General features: G+C 37.3%; 1 protein-coding gene across 2 annotated transcripts in view; it reads right to left on the reverse strand.

Moving 5' to 3' along the window:
* The window catches only part of LOC127437917 (RNA polymerase II elongation factor ELL-like), a 70,019-nt gene that overhangs the window by 40,095 nt on the left and 16,309 nt on the right, over positions 1-13,615 (reverse strand). For both annotated transcript variants that reach the window (XM_051693081.1, XM_051693082.1), the window contains exon 2: positions 1,139-1,183. In XM_051693081.1, coding sequence (XP_051549041.1) covers positions 1,139-1,183 — 45 coding nt within the window. The remainder of the gene's footprint in view (positions 1-1,138; positions 1,184-13,615) is intronic.

The following is a 13,615-nucleotide window of genomic DNA, read 5'->3' on the forward strand; positions in this document are numbered from 1 at the left end:
TCTGGAGAGATCTGAAAATGGCTGTGCACCGATGCTCCCCATCCAACCTGATGGAGCTTGAGAAGTCCTGCAAAGATGAATGGGAGAAACTGGCCAAAAATAGGTGTGCCAAGCTTGTAGCATCATACTCAAAAAGACTTGAGGCTGTAATTGGTGCCAAAGGTGCTTCAACAAAGTATTGAGCAAAGGCTGTGAATACTTATGTACATGTGATTGTTTTTAATTATTTTTTTTATATATAAATTTGCAAAGATTTCAAACAAACTTCTTTCACGTTATCATTATGGGGTATTGTTTGTCGAATTTTGAGGAAAATAATGAATTTAATCCATTTTGGAATAAGGCTGTAACACAAAATGTGGAAAAAGTGAAGTACTGTGAATACTTTCCAGTTGCACTGTATATATTAGAAATGAGATATATTGGAAATTAATGTTAGAAGAGTTAAAAAAAAGAAATAAAAAAAAAAGCAGTTTTTGTACCTCTTTACACATTTTTAATGCATTCCTAAGTAAAACAGTGATCTGATGATAAAATAAGGTAAGTGGCAAAATATTTGTATCAGCCTATAGGTTTTTGTTAAAATGGGTATCGGTATCAGCCAAAAATGTTCATATCGGTGCATTCCCAAGTGCTTTTTTTTTTCCTTCTCTTTACTACAACGAAGGCCACCTTGAAGGAAATCCATTTTAAAGCTGCTGCAATATTTGGTGCCCAATGCCACAGTGGAGCATGTGATCAGGGCTGACTGAACGGACTGACGTTGGTCACTTCCTGACTTATCTGTGGTAGGATACTGACCACCAGTCTTTCAGGATGTTTTGAAATCAGCTTTGCCAGCTTGCCTGGTGTCTACACCGATTGCCGCAAATGACTTGGCACTGCTGATGTTGTAATATTGAGTTGCCCCAAAGGTGACTGTGCAGCAGAAGTCATCACTAACTTCCTGCTTTCCTATTACCAACACATAACTCCAGGTTCACAGGAGGCCTGTGGCTCTGTGATGCAACATGACTATCAGCGTTTCTAGTGGTTTAGGAGAACATAACCATCACAATACTACATAAACTGTCAAAAAGGCTGAGGGTACAACTGAAGCTGACCCCAACATAAGGTTAAAATGAAAGAGTTCACTCACCCCTTGGTTTCCTGTGAATCTTATTAGTGGTTGAGCAGTCAGGCCCTGTGAAAGAAACAAGAGACATTAATCATGTAACAAATTAAAAGTGCAGTTAAAAAAAGAAAAGAAGAAAAAAAAGAAAAAAAAAAAAAGAGCAAGTGTCTGAGCTCTTTTGAAACAGCAAAGATCAAAACTGAAATCATTTTGCAATTCTAGCATGAACTCGAAAAAGGGGAATCAACCAAGTGCTGCATGATCTGCACCCAAACACAAGTATTGTGGTTTTTCATCTACCAAACATAGGGCCTACAAGTGCAATAAGAGAATACTTCAGAAATGTGGCCTGTTTCCCAATGTAAAGAGCTTTAGATCACGCAAGAGCACTGTTTCAACAGCAGCCCAACAGACCAGTGTGTGTGCCAAGAAGGGGGGGGGGGGGGAACAACATAGCAAGGTCAACAAATCAGCCCCATGACACTGTGTAAAGGCTGCAACTAGTGCTTATAGTATCTTATGACATTTAAATAGACCATTCTGTACAATTATGTACGAGAGCTTACTACATGCGCTACATGCCCTTGAGTTGAGCTGACTACTTGAAAATAGGCCTGTCAACAGGGCTGAGAAACCAAATTCCAATTTTTCACTGAAATATTACCAAAATTCTAATTGTATTAAAAAAAATTTTAATTTTAAAGACATTTCAGTTGGTGGGGGGGGGGGGCGGAAATCTACTAGGGCTAACTTCCCTAAGCACTTTCCCTCCAGGGAATCCCCGCTGCCATTTCTGAAGTCCATTTAACTTTAAGTGGGTGAGGTAGGGGGAAAATAATCTACAAGATAACTCATTTCTAAATCGACATGGTCTCATGTGTCCACAAGAGGGTGCATCAAATCAATATAAACCAATCAGCACCATATTATAGCTATTGTTTATTGCAAAGAACATATTTGACTGTTAACAAATGTGCGTAAAATTATCAAAACATTTAGCTAGTTCATATTCTTAATATTAAGTAAAAAAGTAAAACAAGAAATGCTTCAATTCACATTTCTGTTAAGTGCTGCAAATACCAGTGCCATCGTATGGATTCAAGCTTCATAAAACCAGCGGTACCACTGTGGGTTTTTATTTTTATTTTATTTAATACAGTTGTTAATACCGTTCATCTTTTGCTGGAGCGTAATATTTTAGATCTTGGTGCTTGAGCCGCTTATTACATTAATGTTGGGGTGGAAAGGCTGAAGAGTGCCGATTGTTCAGACCCATTTAATTAGCCAATCAAATAGCTGAATCTCAAATAAGGTGCTTTAGTGCCAATTAGTGAGGCAGATGAGCTGAACAACTGTCTGGCTGGATTTTCTAGAAAGATAATATCACAAACACAAGATACAGATCAATGTTTCCTACAGAATAATTTTGTTGCTAAATTGGTCATAACTTGTATTTTAAATACCATTAATGACAAAAACTTTTGTGAATGTGTAACTTTAATTAGCCCACAACTACATGAACACCCAGTCAGTAATATTAATGATTTATTTCTCTCCAGTTTTTCCTACACAGATATATGGGCAGCTGAAAAAAAAAAAAATGTTTTTGTGTGATTTGTTCAAACTGATCACAATCTAATGATGAATTTCATTGTAATGTTTCAATCATATTTAATTAATCGCACACACTAACAGGTTAATTTTTGACATCTGTCAAACATGTTAATGTATGCGATTCATTTAAATTAAATCATTATACTTGTTTTGATCAGTTTTAACAAATCACAGAACAAAATCAAACAGTTTAGTGTCAAACTGAATAAATATGCTAACAGAATATAAAAAAAAAAACAGTTTCTCATATTTAATCACGTGTTAATGCGTTAATTTCAACAGTTCTATATTTAAATTAGGGATGTTAATGATTAATCAATGAGTGATTATATGTCATTAATAATTTGATCGATTAAGCTTATCGATTGTCAATTATTAATTTCAGCACAAATGGGTTCATAATGCCAGAAGACAGAGATAAGACTGACTATACAGTCATCCACTGCTAGAGACTGACTATACAGTCAGTCTCTAGCAGTTTTCTAGCAGTTTTCTGTATATACACTGCCGTGTATATACAGCTCTGGAAAAAATTGAGAGACCACTACAAAATTATCAGTTTCTCTGGATTTACTATTTATAGGTATGTGTTTGAGTAAAATTAACATTTTTGTTTTATTCTATAAAGTACTGCACTTGTTTTTGGCACCATTCGGCGTAAATCCTAGAGACTGTTGTGCGTGAAAATCCCTTGAGATCAACAGTTACAGAAATACTCAAACCAGCCCATCTGGCACCAACAATCATGCCACGTTCCAAATCTTCACCCCAGCTGCCGTTTGCCATTCTTTTTGTAGGTCTCTTGATGTCATCCTATGGTTGGTTGAGTGACATTCGAATGAGTTGGCAGTCAGTGGAGAGTCGTGTTTGTCCTCAACTGGTCTGTAGCTTTGTTGTCCCCAATGTCTGCTGCTTGACCTTGTTCTTATGAATCGCCGTCTTAGAAATTTTAAGGATGGAAGCAACCTGATGCTCACTGTATCACTCTGCCATTAAAGCCTCACTGAAAACTTTTCTTTTCAACTCTTTTGGCATGATCAATAGTTATTTTTTTTATTCCAATTTGTGAAAGACCTCTGTTCGGTCGGGAAAGGAGGAAGCTGGAGCCAGATGCACATTCAACGAACTTTAATCCAAACACCACATCAAATTAAACACACAGCAACAAACACACAGCTTCAAGATGTCTCTCTCTCTTGGCATCTCTCTCTCAACTGCAGCACTGCTCCCGGCTTTATCCCCCGCCTACTCACTCCGTCATCATTCACCCCAGATGCACACCTCGGCCTCGCTCCTCTCCGTCCTCGCTCAGTCCCCACCTGGCCTGCCACACTCCCCCATCGCCTGATTCAGGCCGGGGACCTATCCGGCCTGTATTTACTCCCCTCCCACTCTTAAGAGGAACCACTTTTCTTCCAGTCGACCCAGCACTGGATGGTTTTCCCCGCCTCCGATACTTAGGGAACGAGTAGAGAAGTACGGGAGGAAGGGATAAAGAGGGATAGACAGACAACATTCTTCTTCGGCTCCTGCGGGCACGCTGCTCACCCGGTCCTCAGCCGTTCCTCCGCCCCCTGGCGGACATCAGCAGAGAGTTCTCCCAGACAGCATACTCTTTCTCCTTTCCCAGGTTTCGACACCAGTGTGAAAGACATCTGTTCGGTCGGGAAAGGAGGAAGCTGGAGCCGGATGCACATTCAACGAACTTTCATCCAAACACCACATCAAACTAAACACACAGCAACAAACACACAGCTTCAAGACATCTCTCTCTTGTCTGCAGCTCTGCTCCCTGCTTTATCCCCCGCCTACTCACGCCGTCATCACTTACAGCTGGGTGAGATCATTCACCCCAGGTGCACACCTCAGCCTCGCTCCTCTCTGTCCTTGCTCCGCCCCGCCTGCCACACAATTACTTTTGAGGTACTACTAGCACTGTTTTTGCCTCAAGCTGGTCCTATTGCAAGAGGATAGTGAAGACCACAGCAGTACCTAACCACCTAATCACTACCTCATTAAGTAGAATGGTTGGAATTGCTTGTGTTGGAATTCAACAGACAGTGGAACAGAATGGCTGCCATACATGTTGAGATGCTGATTTAAGAAAAATTTGGAGTGGTCTCTTAATTATTTCCAGAGCTGTATGTATGTATGTATGTGTGAGTGTGTGTGTGTATGTATGTGTATATATATATATATACGCACGCACGCACGCAATATTTTTTATAAAATTTTAGTTTTATAATGAAATAAATTAATATGGTGGCACAATTATATTTTTGTCTACAAAACTCATTTCAAACATTTAAGCATACACCTTCAGATCAAAAGATTTTTAAGATCATGAGAAACATTTCAGTCAAGTGTTTCAAAAATTGACCGGTAGTGTATACACACACACGTTAGTGAATCCAACTACACTGGTCCCATGTTTATTTTTGTGTGCGATCAGCAAAGAGAATGCAATAGAAAGATGTGTGGTCCCTTATTTTTTCGTTTTCTGTCCCCATGGAACTCAACAACAATCTTGTCTTTATAACTAGATTTGGATTTCCTTCCTCAGATAATAGTGTTGAAGATAAAAGGGAAACAGTAAAGAAAAGAGGAAGATAACACTAGCAAAGAGGACTGGAAGATACAGCTGTGGCTTTAGTGTATGTGTTTACAGACATTCAGTTAAACGTGTCATGATCAGACATTGGTCCGTCACCAGTCAGATCATTATTAGAACCATTTGTCCGATTCAATCAGATACTGATAGCGTCCAACAAGTGGTGTTTGCTAAGGCAATATATTGAGTTATATAGTTATAATCCCCAACCCTAAAGGTTATAATCCCTAAAAATACAACTTGTTTACTTTTGAATTCACAGTGTAATCAGTCTAGTTTTGCACAAGCAAGCGACTCACATATTCTTAAATGTAAAAATCTAGTTTTAACTACACTTATACATATCAGCTAAAAAGGTTGGGTTAAATCAGATCCATAACATTAAATATACAATCACATAGTGTCCGTACATTTATGCTGAAAGTCAATGTCACGACTTAACACGTCATAATGCAGATAATGCAAGCTTGTACAATTCTGGCTATCTAATATAATACAACAAAAAAAAACAACAAATAAAAAAACACAAAGATCCAAAACTGGTCACAATCTCAACCTATCAGAGATGAAATTGTGAGCCTTCCAGTAGCATTTTATCATGGATCGTTTCATCTAGCTCGGCAAATTGCGTAAATGCAATGAAGCACTGCGCTTGGTGCATGGGGTTCTGGATTACATCAGGAAATGAACAGATCATCCTTCTGATTCCATCTGCAACTGAGAAAGGCATACATAGATGGAGACAGTACACTACAGGCCCAGGCTGTGTACGTAAAATCCAATGCCCTAGTAATTACTAGCATCTGTACATTCAGAGAAGCCAGAATACAGGAAATTAGTTAAAGTGCATTCTATATAGCAGTGAGTTCAGACCCAAAAATGAGTCACTGGTCTGTTCTGATTGGGTCATGGACAGCACAGAAAAACAACGCTAAAGGCAAATAATAAAATGCAATGAACTATATAATTGTGCATTTGAACAAAATAAAAAGGTTTATCAACTTTTAAAGGGAGGAGAGAATGCTTCCCAGTTCAGATTAAAATGAACTGAAAGAGGATAATTAGGCTTGGTTGTGGAGAATCAATAATATATATTACGTTATTGTGTAACGCAAAATAAGAGAAACACGAAGATCTAAATCAGATCTCATTAAAGCGTTATAAAGGTAAAGACATAATTTGCTCACTCTCCAAAGCCCTAAAAAGAGTGCAACACTCAGCCTGTTCATTTGAATGGGCTGCTGACATGTCACTATTCACTGGGACACGAGCCCAGAACGTTCCATAGAGCTAATTTTGGGACAGAGGGTGGCTCCTGACTAACACTTACTGCTGGAACCCCAGAAGCTCGCACAACAGAAGAGATCTAGGTGGAATGCCACGACTCTGGCCACTATATAAGCATGTATATATCATACATATGGGTAAACATGAAGTACCCCATATGAAACCATTTGAAAGCTGACGTAACTTTTTAAGTGTTAAAATACATTCTATGCCAGCTTAATATGCAGAGCAGTCATAATTAATTGCACATTTGATTTTTTTTCTTGCCATGAAACATAAGCCATTCATAGGTTAATTTTCTTGAAAACTGTAAACACTATGTGGCACTATGAAAATTCCTCTATTTGTTTTGAGCGACCAGTCTCAAGAGAGACAATAACACTGACTCGACCAATGACTATCTGTTTGTTCGATAAACGGCATAAGGGTATTCACTCAGAAAGCTGTTTTGAAAAAGTTTAATTTTGCAATTCTGTTTGGTGGCGCTAGGGTTGCAGAAATGACATAATTCAGCTTTAAAGAGCATTTTTATAATTATTTTATTAACATTCATGCAGATATTTTGACATTATTAGAGAGACTAGATTAAAATATTTGTACTTTAAAAAAACAAAATGGTTCTAAAAGAAGGCTTTATTTTATTTATGCAAAATATGATGATTTTTTTGTATAGATTTGGGGTTATGACCAGGAAATTTTGTGAGGCACCCAACTGATGCATTTTATTGTCAATCTAACTTGACCTCTGTCATTATTAATTTTTTTTATATTAATTATTCGTTTTATTTTTTTCTTGGCATGAATCATAAAATTATATATGAATTGCATTATATGAAGTATTATATGAACAAAGAGAGGTTCAATATACACTCACTGAGCACTATATTAGGAACACTATGGGCCTAATAAAGTGCCCGACGTGGTCTTCTGCTGTTGTAGCCCATCCTCTTCAAGGTTCGACGTGTTGTGCATTCGGAGATGCTATTCTGCTCACTACAATTGTACAGAGCAGTTATCCGAGTTACCGTAGCCTTTGTCAGCTCGAACCAGTCTGGCCATTCTCCGCTGAGCTATCTCATGAACAAGCTGTTTCCGTCCACAGAACTGCCACTCACTGGATGTTTTTTGTTTTTGGCACCATTCTGAGTAAATTCTAGAGACTGTTGTGTGTGAAAAATCACAGAAGATCAGCAGTTACAGAAATACGCAAAACAGCCTATCTGGCACCAACAATCATGCCACAGTCCAAATCACTGAGATCACATTTTTTCCCCATTCTGATGGTTGATGTGAACATGAATAAGTAGGGGTACAGGTGTTCTTAATAAAGTGCTCAGTGAGTGGGTATATATATATATATATATATACACACACACACACACACACACACACACACACACACACACACACACACACACACACACACACACGTTTAAAATGTGTCAGGTAATCCAAGTAATTTAAAATGCAATCCAGATACTAGGTCTCAAAACTTTTTTTGGGACAAATGGTGATTTAAAAAAAAAAAAAAAAAGCTAAAACTGGACTATATTTATAAGCCCACCAGTATATGTACATCTCTACAGACCAAAACAAGGTGGAAATTTGCACCAATTTCGATGCTTGAAGGGGATAGATAACTCATAATAGACTGGATAAAACACGTTTGTAGTACACAGGAATTTGACAAATTTTCTGATCTGAATTATGCGGAACATGTGGTGCTACCCTTTACCTTTAAAATGCAATTTACACCATATTACGAAAAAAAAAAAAAGGCGGGTGCACACTGTACGATTTATAATAGTCCTTTACGATTGTTGCTTGTCAGACTGTACGATATGAACGCATTGATATCGCCATGGCACACTGTGCAACATTATGTCAGACTGCACGATATACATCGTAGCCGACTGTGGTCCCAATCGTCCCGATCAGTGAACGTGACTCGAGAGTGTTGCGGAATAGAAGCGAAATGGCGAAATTTGCCCACCATGGAGGAGCATTTCTTTTCTCTCTCTGAAAGTCAGCACATCAGCATTTTCGCTGCTCCAATACCACTCCATCACGAGCATAGGCTAACATTCACAAGAAAGATGGATTTTGTCAAATAAGCCAATAATAAGACAGCTTGATCACAAATACAGAAAATTACAGATGCTGAGAATGAACGTGAGTGCGGGAGGTAGCGTACAGTAATAATGAACTACCACAAGCAAATATTCATTGTGGAAATCAAAAGTGGCCGGAAAATTACAAACTTCACCGTTCACATTGGGGAAAAAAAAAAAGGTGGGTTATAGTACGCCTTTCTCCTCTTTTAGATTAGTTACCTACAGGCCACGCAAAATTTCGAAACTTCATAAAGGCTGATAATATATCACGCTTGCAAATTCCCTATGGATGATGCACAAACATGACATAGATTTCTATAATTTTATCCAACTGCATTTGCTGATTTAGATTAAAACGTCCCATAAATACTTACCAGTATAAATTGTTCAATCTTTCTATTTTATTTTAATTATTTATTTTTAAATAAAATTGGAGTGGTGTGAATCTTAAAGTAGTTTACAGATGTTTAAAGTAAATTTATTAAAAGTAAAATAGTAATTAAAATAATGTTGTAAAGAAAATGCACAATAAAATGTAAAGAAAAAAACATGTTAAGAAAATGCAATCATTTATTTATTTTCATTTTGTAGCCTAAGCTCTGTATTTAATACAGAGAATAATGCTTTCATATTGCTGGCGTGTTACACTTTTCTCCAAGTATTTTCTGCTTATTTATTTATTAAAACTTTTATTATAAAATGAAAAGAAAAAATATTGAAAGAGCTTGAGTAGAGTGATAACTGGGCACAAATGTTGCTATGGTGCAGACGCGGAGCAGGTTTCTTTTCAAGTGAATTGGGGTGCGAGAGGGGAGTGGAATATCTCATCTGGCTGTCGTAATAGTAGTCACACCATATGGCTGCAATGCGAAATTTGACACTGCCAGTACTTCGTAGGAGGCTGAAGATCATCGCAAAGGCTATTAATCGGTTGTCTGTGAACATGTCACACTGAACGTTGTAAGACTGCCGATTTTGGCCTGCGATGACAGAAATCCTTTAGGATTCCCGAAACTTGTCTCAGACGGCAGAATCGTGGCCAAAATCGTGCAGTGTGCACCCGCCATAAGACCAAATTCTCATTCACTGAGTGAGAAAATATTTAGATAAATTCCCTTGATGAACTTCAACTCAACATATAAACTAACAGCTAAAATGTCTAAACAAAGAAGCATGTTTATAGAACTAATCTGGCAGTAAATAAAATCTTTGATATTATTAGATATAATAGCAGTACGTATAACAAAGTTCTACAACTATCAAAAAACCTTCAAAGAACTAAATGCTGTAGTTCACAAACAGTGACCAATGCCACAGTCCCATGACAGCCTGACATTTCAGAGTCATATTTGGCAACAATTCTGGTTTAGCAGGCCCTAGTACCAGCATTGAAAAATGTTGAATCAGCATTCCTTAAATATCCATGATACAGTGGCTGACCTCCACGTGAATCCAGCCACAATCTAGTAAATCTACTGCAGTCTCAGTCTCAACAGAAGCAACAAGGTTTGTGACCAGTACAGTGAAATGTCTCTGCAATGCACCCTCTAGTCAAGCCATACATTACCAAACAAACAAACAAACAAATTGGTTTGGTTTCACTATAAAGTCTGAATTAACATGTTATTAAATATCATTGCCACCATGAATATTCTTTCAATGGTTAAGGGGCCGTTCAGACAGAACATGTTCTTGCGCAAAAAAAAGGATGCAGTGCAACACAAACACAGGTGTCCCAAGATGCGCTTTTAAAAGTTGAGTGGTTTTTTTTATCCAACACAGCATAAATGCGCTGCTCCTGCATATGACGCGGCGCAACGGTTAAAGATGTACGCATATATATATAAATAAACAATGGAAAAGAACCGCAGCGTAGAGGTCGACCAAGACTGGATTTTGTCGATACTATAACTAAGGTGGTGGAAAAGGCAGATAACTGATTAATAGGCCAATAGTTTATAAGAGTCCAAAATGAATAAAATCCCAAAAGCAGTTTATTGTGCAACCAAAATCACAATAATAACCAGAAAAAAAAAAGATTTGGTTCATAACACGGGTCTTTTTATAAACAAGTCAGAAATACACCTGGGACTCTTATTCTGAAACAATGCTCTACATGTATTTATTAAATTAAGCTTTTATAGCCTATATATTTACCAGATAAAGAGTTTATATGTATATATTTCACCCGATGAGGTTTATTGATGAGCAATAAAAATAAAAAATAAAAAAAAGATGGGAAAAAAAATGTGCCATACATTTTTGCAGATAACCGAGAGTTCCAAAAAGCAACTATCGCCACCGATTATTCGGTAAAACTGATATATCGGTCTACCTCTAGAGCAGACGGATGCAAAAACGTGATGCAAAAAAAGACAATAATACATTTCAACTTAACTTTATGGACATTTTTGTTTACTTCAATTTTGTACGATAAACAATTTTGGTAACGTGTCATGTCACCATTTGATGTTCCAACACAGTCTCATGAAAACTCATAATAATTTGTACGAGATGACGTAATCTTAAAATATTGTACTGCTTGGCTCGTACAAAAAGGAATGACTTATTCCTATGAAGATCAACCAAATCAACAAACAACTTAAAAATAGATACAATACAGGGATCAAATTTTAGTTAGCCTCTTACTACTTTATTTTAATGAAGGAAATTTCAGAAAAAAAATTTACTCATTCCACATTTATTTATGCAATACAAATGGCTGATGTACGTCAATGTTTACATAGAAAAACAATGGAAAAAGAGCTCCGACAGATGCAAAAACACATTTGGTGTCAACAGCCTTTAGACATTAAAGTCTTAATTTTTCAGGCTCTCAACATTCAACATCAAATTTGGGGAAGATTCTCTGGAGCTGTGGCTTGACAAGCTACAAGCTACTCAATTTAAAGTACTGGTAGTTAAACTACAGTGAAGCCCTATTGAAAAATTAACTATGTAAATTGAAGCTATATAAGGGAGCAATATGTTTTAGATAGTTCCAAGATTATATAATTTTGTAAAAATGAGTAGTTTTTTGGCAAACAAATATCTCCATGAGGGTGACAGCATCAAACAGGAACACAAAAGTGTATACCTACAACTTGGCCTGGTACCTTTTAGCATACGGCCCGGTGCCTCTCAGATAATCGATTGCAAACACCTGTGGAACTGCAAAAAAATGGCAAACTAAGAGGAAGGTGAAGACACCACTGTTTGCGCTAGTTGAGTAGATAATCCTCCCTCTCTAAGATTACTATATCCCTTTAATGATAGTTTTTGATGACTGCTGACCACAGCTATCCATACATGCTATTCCCCAGAGGACTAAAACGGGGGCTCAAAGGAATGTAATGTGGAAATTCATACAGCTAGACCGTGATACAAGAATAGAACTTCTTCATTACTTCACCTATTGACACCTTAAGGCTCTTCCTTTTGAAAGCAAATTAAATCAATTTTCATTCTCCCATTGCACTTAACATTCCAGTTTGTAGTTTGAGAATTAACGACATACCAGCTTCTATGGCGATAACCAGTTTAAAAATAATATAATAAATTCCAATACGAGTTTAAAATCTCCAGTCTTTCGTAATTTGACAGCAAACAGGCTAATCTGAATGCCTCGTAAATGAGGCCATTGTTGTTCACATGTTTGTAAATTAAAGACTTGTCTTAAACTTTGCCCGTTATAATGATGCAACGATCTAAGACATCAATTCACCATTTAAGGCAGTGGTTCTCAACTGGTGGCCAAACATGTTGCAGGTCTGTTGTGATAAGGTCACAGTAAGCATAGACAAACTAAATGAAAATAAAAATGCAGCAATTATATAATCAGGCATAGATACATTAGCAAAATAAACAGGCATATTAAGATTTAAAAGGGCTGCAGTGTTTCCCACAGGATTTTGTGAGACTGTGGTGGGTGGAACTCGGACCCTCTGGGGGGGGTCGAGGGTCATGGTCTCCTGCAAGAGAATTTTGTACATTTTAAAAGTTAAATGCATCAATCTGGTGCACTTTGAGAGCAAAATTATGAGCCTAGATCTATGAAGAACTTTGTGAAACAATTTTGTGCTCTAGTAGTACTTTAGTCATATATGGTGATGACATGGCAAAAAAGTCACACCCACAAAGCATGGTAAACGAGACGGAGTTTAACGCAAGTCACAAATGGTCAAAACACAAAATCTAGAGCAGGGTTTTTCAAACTTTTTGATGCCAAGGACCCCCAAATATGATGATCCTCTTGCCAGGGACCCCTCAGACTGCTATCAGGTCCTTGAATAACTTATAATGTTAGGGCTGCACGATAATGGTTAAATTGATAATCGTGATTTTATTTGCTTAAACTTTTAATCACGATTACTGATCACTAACCCTAACCCTTTGAGAATTTTTTTATTTAATTTTTTTATTAAAAGGCTGCACAATTTGGACCAAAAAAAAAAAATACTGTTGCCACTGCTCTGATATCAATTCTAAAATAAAAAATAAAATTACAATAAACAGCAGCTCTCATGTTGGACAAGGTGTTAAAACTACAAACTAGTAAATGATTTGGCCAAAATTGAGACATGTTCTACCGATGCTTTACTTCCAATATAAGAGTTACTCTGTAGGGCTTTCACACAATTGTTGTTGCAATAAACAATAGTAATATATTTTTGTAATAATTTAGCAGGTGGAAATGCTATCCGGTCACAAGCCATTATTTTGACAAGAAAAAACTGAAGTGTGTTGTTTCTGTTGACAACAGCTTTGACAGGCTCTGGTGCTCCTTCTTAACATGGTAATATGCTCCTATCTCCTACTTGGTCCACAAAACCACGGTGCCATGAGTGTATTTTAAATTTAAGCACTTTAATGGCC

This window comes from Myxocyprinus asiaticus, chromosome 49 (genome assembly GCF_019703515.2).
Source record: "Myxocyprinus asiaticus isolate MX2 ecotype Aquarium Trade chromosome 49, UBuf_Myxa_2, whole genome shotgun sequence".
Taxonomy (NCBI): Eukaryota; Metazoa; Chordata; class Actinopteri; order Cypriniformes; family Catostomidae; genus Myxocyprinus; species Myxocyprinus asiaticus.